The 17476-nt window shown below is 36.7% G+C and overlaps 2 protein-coding genes across 3 annotated transcripts in view; both read left to right on the top strand.

Annotated features, from left to right (window-relative positions):
• The window catches only part of LOC131693953 (ribonuclease P protein subunit p25-like protein), a 139099-nt gene that overhangs the window by 71795 nt on the left and 49828 nt on the right, over nt 1-17476 (top strand). The window lies entirely within an intron of this gene.
• Nucleotides 16294-17344, top strand: LOC131693954 (uncharacterized). The gene is made up of 4 exons (XM_058982254.1): nt 16294-16626; nt 16689-16849; nt 16913-17039; nt 17193-17344. The coding sequence occupies exons 1-4, from the start codon at nt 16304-16306 to the stop codon at nt 17317-17319; spliced, it is 738 nt and encodes a 245-aa protein (XP_058838237.1). The 5' UTR covers nt 16294-16303; the 3' UTR covers nt 17320-17344.

Raw genomic sequence — 17476 nt, 5'->3', positions numbered from 1 at the left:
TATGTATGTATGTATGTATGTGTGTGTATGTGCGGATTTGTTAACAAAATGTCCACATCGGTTTCTCGGAGATGGCTGAACCGATTTTTACAAACTAAGATTCAAATGAAAGGTATAATATTCCCATAGGTTGCTATTGAATTTCATTTTAAACCGACATCTTGTTTCAGATTACGAGTTGAAGAGTATCGTTACAAGCCAAAATTTGTTGATTTGTCCACATCGGTTTCTCGGAATTTTCTGAACCGATTTTGACAAACTTGATTTTAAATGAAAAGTCCATCAGCTGCTGTTGAATTTTGTGTGGATCCGAGTTCTGGTTCCTGAATTACAGGGTGATACGTACGATCACGCAGTAAATCCCGATTCTAACGAATTCTGCGATGAATGTAAAAAGGTGGATTTTTTTTCCAAAATGTAAACACAACTGTTGAATTTGTAGATCTAGGTCATCAACAGTCATTCAAAGTCTCTTTTGCCACACTGGCCACCATCGATGGATCCGGAAGCATCCAAATTCAGAATAACGGTTATATTTGTTTCTCGAAAATGGCTAGAACGATTTGATCAACTTAGTCTCAAATAAAAGGTGTTGCGTCCCCGGAAACTGATATTAAATTCCATCTCCATCCGACTTCCGGCTCCAGAGTTACGGGTTGTGGAGTGCGATCACATAGAAAACTCCGATTCAAACTGATAGGTGCTCTTATATATACTTACAAAGTGTAATAAGAATGAAAGACAATTCCATAATGTTATATTGTACGAACCAGCTATTAAATCATAGTTTGGAGAAATGAGAAAGGCACAATTGCACCGCTAGGTGGATTAAAACAGGTTTTTTTAAATGATACTACTATATGTAACTTTATGTATTTATCAACATTATATTTTCGGTCTGTATAAAAGCGAGTAAAGGCGCTTTATCCTAGGCGCATTAGCCAGGGCAAGGTGTAAATATCTCTGCCCTATCCCAAATGACCAAAGGAGTGACATTAACCTTCTTAGCCAAGTCACTCCCAACGATTTACCATATCCCCTTTAATCTGAAACGGTCGGTACGGTTGTCCTCGTTTCTTCTTCCTCCAAGATTCAACAGGATTCGTTAGTTAGATTGTTCATTAAATGAATAATTCGATTGCCGCCTAATTTTGCAACATCTTCAAACCAAACTCTGCACAGTAGGCCATTTTAATATTTGCGACATATTACACATAATATGCTTCAAATATTAATGTTGACAAAACACACTAAAGAATAACTGCAGTGTTTTCCAGGATGCTTTTTAATACTGGCTGTGTAAGAGTTAGAATAGAATAGAATAGAATAGAATAAAACGTGTAAAGATATTGTCAAAGTACGAAAGTTAAAAAATGTATGAGAAAGTGTAGGGGAACTGGTGGTAAGCCCGACACTGTGGATAAGTCCGACACCCCGACTTTTCCCAGTTATCAAATTTTAAATCATACAATAATGACAGGATATTATTAGTACGATTATTTTAAGCATTTCGAGACACATCGATGCTATATAGGTTCATCAAACGTCAATAAAATCACCAGTTTTGTGTCGCCCGTTCTAATTTACTTTCCCTATAACTATTTGTGTGTGTGTTGAGGATAAATTTGACTATTTCAATACTGTTAATTGAGCATTTAACAAAAATGTGCACTGTTGGGATAAGACCGACAGTTTTTGGGTGGGGCCGACACGGTGTTTAGACGGTTGGGTTCATTTTTGATTCGATACAAATGACTGGGAATGTTTGTTGTGATCAATCTATCTATCTATATATATATATATATATATATATATATATATATATATATATATATATATATATATATATATATATATATATATATATATATATATATATATATATATATATATATATATATATATATATATATATATATATATATATATATATATATATATATATATATATATATATATATATATATATATATATATATATATATATATATATATATATATATATATATATATATATATATATATATATATATATATATATATATATATATATATATATATATATATATATATATATATATATATATATATATATATATATATATATATATATATATATATATATATATATATATATATATATATATATATATATATAACCGATTTTCGTAAAAATTTGCACACAGTAGGTATTTGGTATGGGGCGTGTTTGTATGCTATTAGTTGGAGGTTATCTGCCCGCCAGATGGCGCTTTGGAACAAATTGTGTTTTCCTCCTATTTCGCAGCAACGCGCGATGGGTATTAGCTAGTTATACTATAATTACGTTATGTTAATAATTGAAATAGACGGAAACTCTGTTTTTTTGCATTTGCATTGTCGGTCTTACCTGCAGCGTTTTTAAAATGTCATTTTTCTCCATTTTATGGCAAACAATAATTTTTAATGAATCCAATTTTTTGAAACGCTAAAAAAATTATATCTTGTTAAAAACCATCTAAACAAAGATTATGCGCAGAATATACAGTTCTAGGAGCTTTGCGGAGTTTCAGAAAAATGATTGCGCTTAAGGTGTCGGACTTGCCCCCGGTTCCCCTATCTGAATATATTGAACACGGTGTAGCATATGCATTTCCTTGTAAACATGCATGTGATATGAGTGTCATCAATAGTATTTTTCAGGATATCGAGTTATGTTCTTTATAATACTGACACACCCTTTAACCTGAAAATTTAATTTCTTTTGTTAAATACCCTATATTAAGTGTCCGAAATTCGAATAGGAGCGGTACGATCTGCATCGGACACGACGACTAATTAACTCTTCTTGACGTCATCAATCGACACGCTTTGCTTCGCGTAGTGACACAAATTGGTTTGATCTTGATAAATTTAACGGATTTTGAGCGTGAATCAAGTACCTCTTCTGTGGAAAGGATGCCAATCGTCCGAATCTACAAAAGTGACCGTTCCACTGTTCTTTTACCAACAAGATTCCGCTTCACAATACGTGATCCGCTTGCATCACTATGGCAAAAAATATGTATTTACCCTGATACTGGTTACGGGCAGGCAAAAAAGGTTCCTATTATGAGTAAATTGCAAAACTTGTGTGTCAGCACAAAGCCCGGTGCTTTCCAATGTTTCATTGACTTTTGCGAATGTGGTTCGATTTTGCTTGAATTGTTTTACCAATGTTGGAGAAGGATCGTTTTTCAAGCATCGAATCGAAAGAATTGCCGTTTCAATGGCAATTTTTGAACATTTTTAACATGGAACTATGTGAAAATTACTGAATTTATATTTGAATTGCTGCAAGTCAACTTTTTTGCTAATGCTAAGACTTCGAAGTTTGTGAGTTTAAAGCTCGTCGTGCAGAATTCGTTCGAGCCCCCCGGAGGCTTGGGGACTTGCTTATCCATGATTCAAGTTTCGTCGCCTGGGCCTTTTCCGAAGATATTTAAAAATGTGTCTAAAGTGGAGTACACTGCGGTAAAATTTCTATCAAAGTTGGACAACTTACGACGTTTTGCTCGAATCCTGTATAAAGTATCATTCCTGCGCGAAAGTATCCTAAATTATGGGAAGGACTGTGAACACAGGTACGGTTGCAGAATGAATCAGTTCCTTAATGCATATTCGAATGGAACGGTCAAACTGTTGTATGCATCGCCTTGTTCAAGGAATGCATGGAATGTAACTTTTTTGGATATTTTCCTCTTCCATTTTCGCGTGATCAATATCTATTCCAGCCAATTCATAATTCGTATGATTCATCGTGACAAAGCAAGCAATTGCAAGCAGCATTACTTTTGAATCGACCACCAAGCAAGAAGCATACTTTAAGATATAAGCGATCAGAAGTTTAGCAGGCGGGCTGATTATACAAATTATACAAAGTCAGTAGTGTTTTCTTTCTCATGAAAGTTAGGCTGGCACTTTCAAAACTGACTTTCCTTCATACACCCGGAAAGTATGTACACTCAAGTTTTTTTACGCGGTTTTTTTTGCGCGGTATTTTTTTACGCGGTTTTTTTAACGCGGTTTTAGAAATTTACGCGGTTTTCATTTACGCGGATTTTGGAATTTACGCGATTTTCATTTACGCGGCATGTATCCCCCGCGTAAAAAAAACCTGAGTGTATATGTTTTAGGTAGCATTCGATTCAGTTTGCCGTTTTTTGGAAAACAACTGTGTAAGAATTGTAGAAGATTGTTTTTGGAAGATACGATAAAGCCAATGAATTTGTTATGCAATCGTTATTGTTTCGTAATGATTCTCTAGAAATTTGTTACGCACTCAAAGCATCACATCGGCTTGAACGTGTTAATTATAATTTTAAAATGGCTTTGCATTCTTTTTTTGATCTGTATTATAAAACTTGAATGCACAGGTCGGACTCGATTATCCGTCACTCGATTATCCAGGTGTTTCAAAAAAAATTGAAATTTCAACTAGAATGTCTGATTATAGTGCTAATTCGATCATTGCAGTGAATAGAACTTTTTTTCGGGGAATGGGGGTCTAGGGTTGATCTCCTCTCAAATTTTGGTCTGCCTCAAAAATAGTTTATATATGGGGTATTCCGCGCAAAATGACCAAAAAAAAATCAAAACTTGGAGTCGACCTTCATGAAATGGAGCCAGTTTTGAAGTAATTGTTCATCTAAAGCCAATATGTTACTATGTTTTAATTGCCGCAAGGTTCTACTGTATCGATTTTGTTAGTTATTTTCTGCAAATTTGAGACTAAGAGAAACGAAAGCAATGAAATTGAAAAACGGATAGATATTCTAGAGCGAATCAGTTATAAACTTAGAACGGAAAACTAGGACAAGGCAGGCTCTATGAACATGATCGAAAGGAATTGTGAAGAATTCTTTGCCTTTGTCTTGCCCCAACTCCTACTTAGCAGAAGGCAAAGAATTCTTCACAATTCCTTTCGATCATGTTCATATGAGCCAAAAATCGATACATTAAAGCCAATATATAATATCCTAAATTATTGTGTTGTTTGAACCCCTCGGTCCATGGGAACACTCTTAATTTTAACAAATTGTTCAAAAATTGATTTTCTTCGGATAAAATCTCTGGTAGAGTAGAATTAGGTCAAATAGGTATAGGGGTACGTATAGGGCATTATCTTTGATATATTATTGCAGAGGTCGCTCATCTTGTGTGAATTAGATACACAGTAGAGAAGTTCTCTAAGAGAACATCGTTGACCACTGTCAACGGATGAACTTCGTTTGACAATTCTCGGTGGTTTCTTTACATGGAAGTTACGTGAGTTCGAATGTAATAGATGAGCACACGTTGCACTCGCACTCACGCAACTGCCACCGAGAATTGTCAAACATGAACTTTATTCACCATGAGTTCATTCGTGTCGTCATCTTGTAGAACTCAATTTCGGTTGTTATCGTGGGTCAGCTGTATTAGTTATGGCGTCGTTTATTTATTTTTCTTGCGTCGTTCCGCGAAAACGCATTGTTTCGTTCTCTGTACAGTACATTTAATCAATGTAAAAAACCTGTTTTAATCCGCCTAGCGGTGCAATTGTGCCTTTCTCAATCATGAACACGAGAATTTTTTAGTTGCTTATATTTATTAAAAGCTTTCAAATGTATACATTACAATTTTATTATATATAACTTGACAACTTTATACAAGAAAAGAAATCATTATTCGAGTTCTAAAATTTTGCAAAAGAAAAAACAGCCACGGTAATATTGAATTGAAAAAAGGAGCGAAATCGGCTAATTCCTAAAAGTCGATTTAAAAAAAAAATTCGAGATAACATAAAATCTCGACGTTTCATGTATTTTAAAGATGTTTGGCATCAAAAATACGAATTCGATTTCTGAAATTTCATGGGGTCCCCCCGTTGAAACAAATTTTGAGTTCCGACTTATATGGGAAATTCATATGTGACCGGACGGTTTAGTCTATATTTCCGGAACCATATAAGCGATCCGCACGAAATTTTATAGACATCTCTGGGAATATTATAGCTATCATTTGGATCTAAGTTTGTCAAAACCGGCCCAACCATTTCCGGGAAACTGATGTGAGTTCCTTAATTTTGAAAGATGGCCGCTTTTTCCTGGCACTTCTGGAGCTGTCTATGGTCAATGTAGTCAATGAAAGTTTGGTTGGCCGTCGATGACCTATAACTGCAAATTTAAGTTGTTTGAGAGATATTTTAGTGAAATTTTTACCTTTTTGCTTTCATCGGAGTATCGGTTTGAATCGCAATTTGCTATGTGATCGCACGCCACAACCCGTAACTCCGGAACCAGTAGTCGGAATGAGATGAAATTTAATGGCCATTTACGGGGGCGCAACACCTTTCATTTGAGACTAAGTTTGGTTGATTCGGTCTAGCCATCTCCGAGAAACCGATATGACTGTTATTCTGAATTTGGATACTTCCGCCGGGGCTTCCGGAACCGATGATGGTGACCCATGTGACCAAAGAGACTTTGAATGGCTGTTAGTGACCTAGTACCACAAATCAAAGCAGTTGTGGTCACATTTTGGAAAAATTTTCACCATTATACATTCATTGCAGAATTTATTAAAATCGACATTTTCTACGTGATCGTACTCATCACCCTGTAATTCCGGAACCGGAAGTCGGATCCATTAGAAATTCAAGCCTATGGGAACTTTGCACCTTTCATTTGGGACTAAGTTTGTGAAAATCGGTTCAGCCATCTCTGAGAAAAGTGAGTGAGATTGTGTTCGCGTACACACACAGACATTTGCCGAACTCGACGAACTGAATCGAATGGTATATGTCACTCGGCCCTCCGGGCCTCCGTTAAAAAGTCGGTTTTCAGAGCAATTGCAATACCTTTCTATTGAGAAAGGCAAAAATAAAGAAAAAAAAGCATCTCAATATTGTCGTCGGGCCTTTTTGACGCAATTTACTGCTGCGTGTTGAGGTCTCCTTTTTGGCGGCGAAGTTGCGTTGTTCGCTGCGCTGCGCTGGGGAGCAATCAGTCTGCCTTCTTTCGTGTCATTGTTCACATCCAGTTCGTTATCGATACAGCTTTCTTGCTGCTGTTTCTTGGTGCTGGTCGCTATTGTGAGTAGTGGTGGTACTGGTGATTAGCTTGGAGATATTTGGCGCCCTTGTTGTTTAATGGCTATTTGTTCCTGTCAAATCAGTAGATGTTGATTTTAACACCCGAGAAGAAGTAACTCCACTTCTTCGTATCATGACATGATTTTTTACTCAGAATGTCAGGGGTGTGCGGAGATAAATCATATAAGTAAACTTCTATAGAGTCATTGTTTATAGATACGCTGGTATGGTGATTTTGACGTTGCCGCACTCGGCGGTGTGCTGCATATTGTTCAGCGAAACGAATGACTCTGCTTGGTTAATGTTCTTGAACATAAACACTTGATGTGAAATATGGTGCAGTTGTAGCGTGTTCAGCTCTGCTAGATTCAGCTCAATCTGCACTTTTAATAATAATTGTTCCACTTGCAGAAGCGACAGGTATCATCCTCTATTTGACCTACCTGCTTGAGGTAATATTTACTCGGGCAGTGCCCTATTAATAAACCACTGAAAATACTTAAATTCTTTTTAGACATACTAAGCAGCCGTAGAGTTATTATTTTATTTGGTGAGATAAATATTTTAGGGCAGTAGTATTATTTTACCATATGTCATCTATTATTGTATTTTCCCGGTTCTTCAATTTCATTTTTATGGTGCATTCTGAGACCCCACAAAATGGTTCAGGAATAATTCTGATGATCCATGTCTTGCTAGCAAGTCTGCTTTTTCATTGCCTTCAATTCCACTGTTCTCAAGTACTTTTTAGCCACTTGTTGTACCAATTGAATGCATTCCCAAACCAATTTAGAGGAACACGTAACTGACTTCAATGCTTTAAGGGTCGCTATCGAGAACTTACTTTTATTTGTATGTCTGTACTTACGTTGTAAACGAATCGTGACACATTCAATAATTGCCTGTACTTCCGCTTGAAATACAGTAAGCCATTTACCCATAGATATTGATACGTTAACTCGATGACCAGTTACCCCAGCCCCAAATTTGTTGCTCTGTTTAGAACCATCAGTGTTGAAAACTATCGATCCTGGTTTAACAGTAGGCCTCCTGTTTCCCATTCAGTGCGGTTTGGTTCAAACACGTTGAATAGGCGTTTAAAGTTATATTTCCTATTCATCCAGTCAGTGTGATTTAATAACGGATTGATTTTGAACTTTTTTAGAAGATTTGCAGCATACAGCAAAAATATTATTAAAAATTGGGAATTTTGGGGACAAAATATCCCAAAACCCCAACTTTCCGTATTTTTCAAAAAATGAACACTTTTTTACCCAAATACTAAGATTATTTCCTTCAAAAAAGGTACAAACTAATTTTCCGAGCGCTACTTCTAAAGCTATAGAATTTAATTCTTTATAAGGCGGTGGCAACTATATTGCCACCTTTTCGTTTTGTTCATAGGGCATATGAAATTTACTTGCTAGGAGTCTGGTATCTCTTCTTATTACTTTTTATTGAGATACAGTGATTAGTTTCAGATTGGCGAAGAGTTTTGTGAAAAAAATACGGCGATTTTCTTTGGAATAATAAAATTAACACGAATTTGAAAAAAAAACTCTAGACCCTATAAGTTGGTGATGCAAATTTGTAAAAACAACTATTTTTAATCTGAGAACTTGGTTTATGAGTGGTAAAAATTACAAAGAAAAATATAAAATGAATATATGAACGACTGTAATCTGCAGTCTTATTTTTCAACTTTCCCAATAGAATCCATGGGTCACGGTGTTCCTAAAACCGTTATTAACAAAAAATGACCATAAATTTTGTCATACGGCATTCGAAAGATACAGTATCCAAGCATCTTTTCAGTGAATTTCAAAATGATCCATCGAGGGATTCGAGAGAAATTGCAATTTGAAGTTTTATGACACGTTTCATAAGGCTACCAGCAAACACCCACGGGTTTGGTCCTATCTCTACAAACAAACAAAATTTTGTCTACTTATTTAGTACATGGCATTCGAAAGATATAGTAATCAAGTATATCTCCTGCAAGTTTGAAAATATTTCATTGACGGAATCGAAATTTATAACGGTTTGAATGTGGTATGCGGTCATAGATGGGTTTTCTACCAGACTTCAAACGTGAATCCATGTTTGTCCATTGACTATTTAGATCGTTTATACGTGTCGCGGTTTTTAAAGGAAAACCTTACCATTTAATTACATAAATATAATGTACAAAAGGTGTTATTTATATGGTGCACTGAAAAAATATGAAAATAGGGTTGTCTACCAAACGTTAAATATTATGCGTAAATTAAAAAAAATTGATGAAAGTTTGAATGTTTACTTCAAAAGGCCATATCTCAATGCTTTGTTGACCGATTCTAATTATTTTTTCATTATTGAACAGGTAAACGTTTCAACGGGTGTTTGCTGGTAGCCTTATGAAACGTCTTATGAAACGTGTCATAAAACTTCAAATTGCAATTTCTCTCGAATCCCTCGATGGATCATTTTGAAATTCACTGAGAAGATGCTTGGATACTGTATCTTTCGAATGCCGTATGACAAATTTATAGTAATTTTTTTGTTAATAACGGTTTTAGGAACACCGAGGGGTTATTTACTGTTAATCAGGTAATAACTTTTAACCCACCTTTATTTCTTTCTGTATTTCTGATTCAGCTCGATTTATCATTATATTCGAACCAATCTCGTTGGAAATACATTAACCATTAGGAAGACTGACGTTTTCTAACGGGCGGTAGCTACAATATTTTCAAATCAGTTTTTATTACGAAATAAATGTAAATATATTCTAAACTAAGTGAAAGAGCCGTGTTTCTATTAGTATAACCTTCATTGATAGTCCCAAACTCTGGGCCTTATAAAGGGTTAATGTATATTTACTATTATATTTTCCCATAGTGCCAATGGCAAAAACTTCAATCGAAGTGGGCGGAGGTCAGAAATAGTTAGTGATGTGAAATTTAACATCTGTACTTAACAAAGTTATGGATGCGTTTCGACTTCGTCTCTAAATTCCTAAAACGGAAACACAGTTTGTGTTTCAATCGAACGACTGGTCAATAGGGTGGGACAAAAAATAGATTCCAGCTCCGAGCAACTTTTTGGGTACCATTTGGGTCCTAGAACATCTGTGCAAATTCTTAGCTTGATCCCTGAAACTATATTTTTGCGCCCACTATTTAAAGTTTACATGGGATTTTATATGGGAAAATTAACTTTCACAAAATAATTCCTCCAGGAGTCGCCCATTGCTTCTTAAAAATAAACCGTTATGCGGCTTTTGTAGGAAATTTAACACAGAAACAAAGTCTCGAAAACTACGAAACGATCTGACGCTTGAGAAAAAAGTTATTAAGCTGAAACCAATTGATGCTCTGACGATTGATAAAATATTCATTGTTTCTAGCACCACTGTTGTTGGTTGTCCAATCAGTGTTTCAAAAATCACTCCAATCAGCATGCGTTGAAAAAACCATAGTTTGACAAATCATTAAAATCCATGATTTCATCACTCATGGTTTTTTTGGCTCCTGAGGAGTGAAAACCGCCCAGGGAGTGAAAACAGGTTGCTAGATTATAATTGCAGCATACAGTTTAAAAGCCCGAGCTCAATTTAGATTTTCAATTTTCATTTTATCAAGCACAAAAGCAAAACAGATCCTTGGTACAGTTCATGGCGAAAGCTTCTTTTCGATAGACCTTGAAGGTCATTTAGTGCTATTTTAGCTATAAGTCGATTTACACCAAAAGAACGCGTTGAAATCGTAGCGCTTTACATTGAAAACGATCGTTCAATAGTGAAAACTGTGCGTGCTTATCATAAAAAATTTGGCAGGCTCACTCCACCCTTTCCGGCGGAGTAAATAAACAAAATTTTCGCTTTGTCTCAAAAAAGGCTGATTTGGAATGGCCTCCTCGTTCTCTGGATACGGTGCCAGACTTTTTTTCTGTGGGGTTACTTGAAAAGTAAAGTGTATTCTTGCAATCCTAAGTACCTTGACGAACTCAAAGCTAATATGTATACTAGCTGAAATTACTGCGATTTAGCCCGAAATGCTGTTCAATGTCATGCAAAATGCCCGCAAAAGAACTGCTTTTTGTGTATCAAATGGGAATGGTTATTTAACCGACGATGAATAATAAACCTGGTTTATAATAAATGGCATAAAATATCCTAAAAAAACTTGTTTACTTGTGAAAACGGCTAAAAAATGGCGGAGTTGTTCAATGTTGTAAAAGGATACATCCAGCTGGCGCACCCTGTACCTTCTGCTAGGATAATTGAGAAATTAAACATACAAATCTTGAAGACCTATTAGCAAAGCTTGAAATTAAATTCGGTCTATAAGCGGCGACAGAACAAGAATCACAAACCGGAGTGGACAGGAGGAGCCAAAACCAGGAGTGAAAACCAAAGAGTCAAAACCCACTTGGATTGCTTTGATTTTTTTACTCACTCCCAGAAACGTGCATAACAATGATTGGTTTCCACAGCTCCTTTGGAAACAGGTTCCTTGGTGTGAAATGTGTGGTTTATTTGAAACACTGTGTCCAATTATATGCAATTTTGTTTTGATCTTCTCTTAATGTCTCCAAATCATTTTTCTATACTGTCTGGCCACTTCGCAAGAGTTTTGAGGGATAAATTGAGTTTTCTTTTGTACATAACAAGAGAAAATTAAAGATTTTGTATATAATGCGACCGTCAGCAGCAGTGATGCTATGAAAAGTAAAATTTTCATTAATCTTCAGGGCATCAATCGGTTTTTGCTTAATAACATTTTCCACAAGCATCAGATCGTTTTGTGGTCTTCTAGACTTTGTTTCCTTGACAAATTTCCTATAAAAATCATACATCTATTTATTTTTAGGAGGTAACGGGTAACTCTTGGAAGAATTAATTTGCAAAAGACGTTTTCCCCATACGAAATCCCATGTAAACTTTAAACAGTGGGCGCAAAAATATAGTTTCACCGATCGAACTAAAAATTTGCAGAGTTGTTCTGGGAGCTAAATGGGACCCAAAAAGATACTCGGAGCGAAATTTTATTTTTTTCATATAACCATGTCCCACTCTACTGGTCAAACGTGATGTCCCGTCCGAGCAGAAATTCTGTTTATGCCGATGAGACTCAGCGAAGCCGAAACTTGTCTTGGTTTAGCAGGCCAATGCGAAAGCACTATACTATATTCCTCCCTAAGTAGGAAAAATTGGGTAAACACCAAAATTTCTTCCCAGGGGGAAAATTTTCGGTGCAACCACACTTTGTACGTAAAGGGCACAAATCCTAAATCCTTTACGTACAAGGAGTGGTTTCACCGAATTTTTTTTTATCTTTAAAATCTTTTTTAGAAATTTTAGAGTTTACCCCCAATATTGGCCTAAAACGTCTTACAAGGGGGCTGTCAGAGTCACTGATTCTGATTATGATGTCGAAAATGTAAAATTCAAAATGGTGGATTCAATATGGCGCCTGTGCTTAGCTATGAGTTTTATGCTCATTGTATAAAAATTCGCAAATTTCGTGAAAATGGCTGCCATTGTGTTGCCGCCATTTTGAATTTTAAAATTCTGTTATCAGAATCGTGATCAGCGACCTCGCAAACCACATAATCTATTTTTATGCTAGTTGAGAAGTTATCCCTGTCTCTCAGAATCTTTTATAGACCAACACAATAATAAACTCCAATTTTGCAAATTTTGATATTTTTGTTTGAAAGAACTGACCTACGAAAAATTCTGCAAAAAAATCTATTATTTAGTTCAATGTTTGACATACTTTTTTAGATCTACAGACTAAAGGACTTTTAGTTCAGACACGAATTTATTGTAAAAAACGAGATTTTCGAGTTTTAATTGTTTATAACTAATAAGTAATTAACAAATTCACATAATTTTTTGTGTTAGTTGTACTCCTTACATCCCAAAGAGTTGATTTAGAGAAAGAATTCGTATTTATATGTCAACGCTAACTAGAAATCCAATAAAAACATAGGAGAAGTAGGTGGGAAGTATACATCCCACTGCGTCGCAAAGGGTTAAGCACGTTGGGGTAATTCTCAACTTAAAACTAGTTTGGTCAGCTGACGTCGATTACAGAATCAAGAAAGTTTGCATGGCCTTCGGCCAATGTAGGCGGGTTTTCGGCGAATCTTGGGGGCTCTAAACCCAAGTACATTCAGTATATCTACACAACAATTGTAAGACCGATACTGGCATACGGGTGCCTTGTGTGGTGGCTGAATGTAGAAGTCACGACAATTCAATCAAAGTTAAACTATCTTTAGAGGATTCCTGATGGCAATGACTGGTGCGTTCGCGACGGCACCTACTGCTGCTCTAGAGGCACTCGTGAACATAAAACCAGTATATGTGCTTCTGAAACAAGAAGCACTTTCTTGTGCACACCGTCTTACGGTTACTGGGCTCTGGAACAGTAACATAATAAATCGCACAATTAGCCATAGAAGATTTTGGCCCCTAAGGGTTACTTGGGATGAGTATATACTTGCTCCCAGTGACTTCACATTCACATGAAGTCATCCTTTCAAAACTTTCAATGTGAGAATTCCTCTTCGCGAGGAATGGCCAGTGCTGGAATCTATTGTCATGAAACGAGATTAGACTAATCTCATTCTCTTGGTAGATACTGTACCGTATTCCTAGAGCGGGCGCTGCGACTGACTTCGTTGGTCCAGAACCAGTTCTACCACTGTCAATAAGTTGGATTAAAAACACAAGATTCGCTTTTAGGCTGCATCCGAACATGCCAATCATTGGCGTAGCTTGCAAACTTGCGTTCAAGCAAAAACTTTTCTTCCGGATGTGAGTTCGAAAATGTAAAAGAATTTGTTGCATTTTACCAAGCACAATTGCAATGTGTGGCACTGACTGGACATTGAAAACTCAATTATCACATGGCTACTATTCCACGTGCTGAGTATTATTCGTGTGATCTTTGTGAATCCGATTACGGAACTTCATATCATTTGATAAGTAACTGCCCTATAATAATGCAATTGCGTATCCGGATTTTTGGTTCTCCATACATAGATGAATTTATGGACACTCAAGGATATGTTATTGTTCCTAACCCAGTGTGGTAAAGCGCTATAAAGTTTACTGGGAAGCTCTGAGAACCAAGGCGATTACAGAAAAAATACAGCAGTATTGTTGCAATATCGACGACCGATCTTTTGAATTTCTGGCGAAAAAAGGGTTATAAACTATGCCATTCTGTTATCTCAATATCCCCTGGAGGTTGTTGATATATTCGCTCATCGAGACGTATTTTTTATACCTTTGGGAGTGAAAAATTCTGCCGTATTGTCTATGTATCGTTATTTTCCTTATCCATAACCTTACCACTTCCCTACTCCTTCCTATCAGGAAAATGACGAAAAGACAAATCACGGCAAGACCTAAAATTCCAATTAACAAGGGGAACGTGCCATTTGAGCCAGTCGCTACTGATTTCTGATTCCTGATTTCCATGTATACAGAAAATGACTATATAGAGGTAAGGCTACATGACCTATCACCGCGTTCCTAACCTGAGCTAATTCCAAAATGCATGGAAATACGGAGAAGTAAAATGCGTTACACCTGATGTTTGGAGAAACTTCTTCACGGGTATTCCTAACGGTGTTCTTGTTGTAAGGATGCGAGTCAAAAGACCTATTCCATCCTACTTGACTATAAATCTGAAAACTACCGGAACTACTACTAAACAAACTGCGCTATGCACCCAGGAGGGGCGAACTCCTACGTGCAAGTATTGTATTCATGCAGCGCACCATAGAGAACCTTGCGTGGAAGATGCAGAGGAGAACGCATCTCAACCGATTGCCGAATCATCAACTGAAAACCAGTCCAAAACAGCGTTTTCAATAACTGAACCACAAACGGTTGTCAAATTTTCTGCCGCTATCCAGGCCATAATCACTACCGCAATAGAAGTATCCAGCACCCCAAAATTAACTGTAAGCAACATCGGTAAGGAAGGTAATAACAATGACGACGGCTTTACACCGGTCACCCGTAAGTACATGGAGCAAGAAAGAACATCTCATGGCGGATACCAATACAAGAAAGATACGAGGGAATTGAATGATTCCCATGACGCAGTAGGCGAGCAGACGAATTTTCCCTGCCGCGAAAGAAGGTATCCGGGCGCAATAAGAAGTTGCACGCACGAGTTCCAACGGATAATAAATAACATTTGTTTTTATTTACATATTCTAGATATTATTAACGTATCAAATATCCACGGCTCCGTTAAGTTACCGCTTTGGGCCGTGTCAAATAAACTAATTAAAAATATAATGGGCGAAATATGTTCCAGGTAATAGAACAGGATATTTTCTATTCGTCGTACTCCTGGCCAAGTCTGAAAATAGTGCTTACCAAATTATTGAACTGTAAAACATTTTCAAACAAACTCGTTTATTTAACTTGGTCACTTTTTCTTCGTTCCCGAAAAATAAACAATTATAGCAACGGTGATGTTCTATATTCATTGGTTATCAGCGCTGTCAGTTTTAGAGAGAAACCTACAAACTGAACTGTCACATTGAGTGTTCTTTTCAGAGTACAGGTTTGTGTAAAACGTGTCCTCGAACAATTATCAGAGTAGTCCGTAATAACATATTTGTATTTGATGTTATGAAAGATGCTCCGTGTATTTTATGAAACAATTCGTTTAACTAATGAAACCGATTCATGCATTTACGAAAGTCGTTTCGTGTTTTTTACGAAAAACTCGTAATAAAGATAAAATCGTTTTCATAGAACTACAAACGGTTTATCATATGTACGAAGAATTCGTATATTTTACGAAAGTTTTCTATGAGAAACCTATTCGTAGCAGGTTTACGAATATATTCTTTCAGTGTATTAGCCAAAAAAATAAATTAAAGACGAAATCCTTATAAGAACTGTATAACCTTTCAGTCTCGCTTAACGAGATAAGAGAACTAGGTTGTATTTATGTTTGAACTGAATTAGGCCGCCGTAGAACCATATGCCAAAAAAGTGCTATTAGTAAACATAGATAATCCGTTTCCTGACCTAGGAACTTGTAGCATTATCGCCAGGTCAAAGAAGCATTGCTCTAACAGAGCGATAAGATCTTCCAAATCCCCCGAAAAAAAACCGGCTCTGGTTGCTCGTGCTCGCCAGTGTGCCGATGAATTAATGAAATCATTTTAAGTGTACATCTCGTCGCGATGAAAGCACCGAGTTCGGGAACGCTGCTAGTACTACTAATTATATTGATCGGCGCAACAATCCGGATTAAGGCTCAAACTACTGCTAGAAACATCAACAATAATGACGCAACCGAATCTCCCCTGGATCCGATGGAGTTTTCCTACTTCACCCTGTGGAAGTACACCGAAACGGAGTGTGAGAAGAAGGGGATCAATGGGTCGGTGATTACGACTACTTGGATCGGTGTTAGAAATTGTCTAAGGAAAACACTGGACGTGGTTCAGTTCAACATGGATTCTTTGCGGCTGGATTTGGATACACAGCAGGCGATTCTGCAAAAGTTTGGCTTATCGGATCTTCGGAAGGCCGGTTTGAAGTTATCTCATTTGCGCTCTCTTGCAGGCATTGTCCGAATTTAATGAAGGCGACGAACTGTTTCGAGCCGTTCATGAAAACCGTTAAATCCTGTGTTCCGGAAAGTAATTACGAGATTTATGAAGCACTGAAGGGATGGTTTTCGAGCGTCATGGAGCATGTTTGCAGGGATAATGGAACATACATAAGTGAGAACTTTCCCGTGTGATGGTGTTTTATTTGAAATTATCTCTCTGTATATTTTTTGGCAGAGTACGACAAAGCCAAGCATGAAAAGTGTTCTGCTGAAATGGGAGCTTACATTTTTGAATGCGCAGCGCTAAATATAATCGATAAACAGTATGAAGACAGGAAATCATTTACTGAGGAAGATTGCAGGTATATAAACAAGCCTCTGGCGTTATCAGTTGTTTTTGTAAACAGGGTGTGAATGACTTCTCAACTGCTATGTCATTAGACATTTACACTGTTTTATAGAAGTTTTAAAAACATCTGTTGATCGCCCCTAAAACATAACACTTATCATTTCAGCATGCTGGTACGGGTGAAGAATTGTCTAGTGAATAAACTCAACGACTGTTCTGTGTTTTCCATGATTGCTCAACTATTCTACGACCATTTTATAAAAATAACTTCATGTAACCAAAAGACGAGTTGAGAATAGCTAAACGAAAAATAAATGTATATGTTATTCGTATTTCCATGAGTTCATTTCTCTACAGTGCAACGCAAGATATGTCAGCCTGTCAAACAGGACAGATCATGCTTTTAACGATATGTTGTAAACAATCAAGGAATTCGGAACAAAGTGCATT

Source organism: Topomyia yanbarensis, chromosome 3, assembly GCF_030247195.1.
Source record: "Topomyia yanbarensis strain Yona2022 chromosome 3, ASM3024719v1, whole genome shotgun sequence".
Classification (NCBI taxonomy): Eukaryota; Metazoa; Arthropoda; class Insecta; order Diptera; family Culicidae; genus Topomyia; species Topomyia yanbarensis.
Note: the sequence above shows the minus strand (reverse complement) of the source record. Positions and strands in the feature narration are given on the sequence as shown.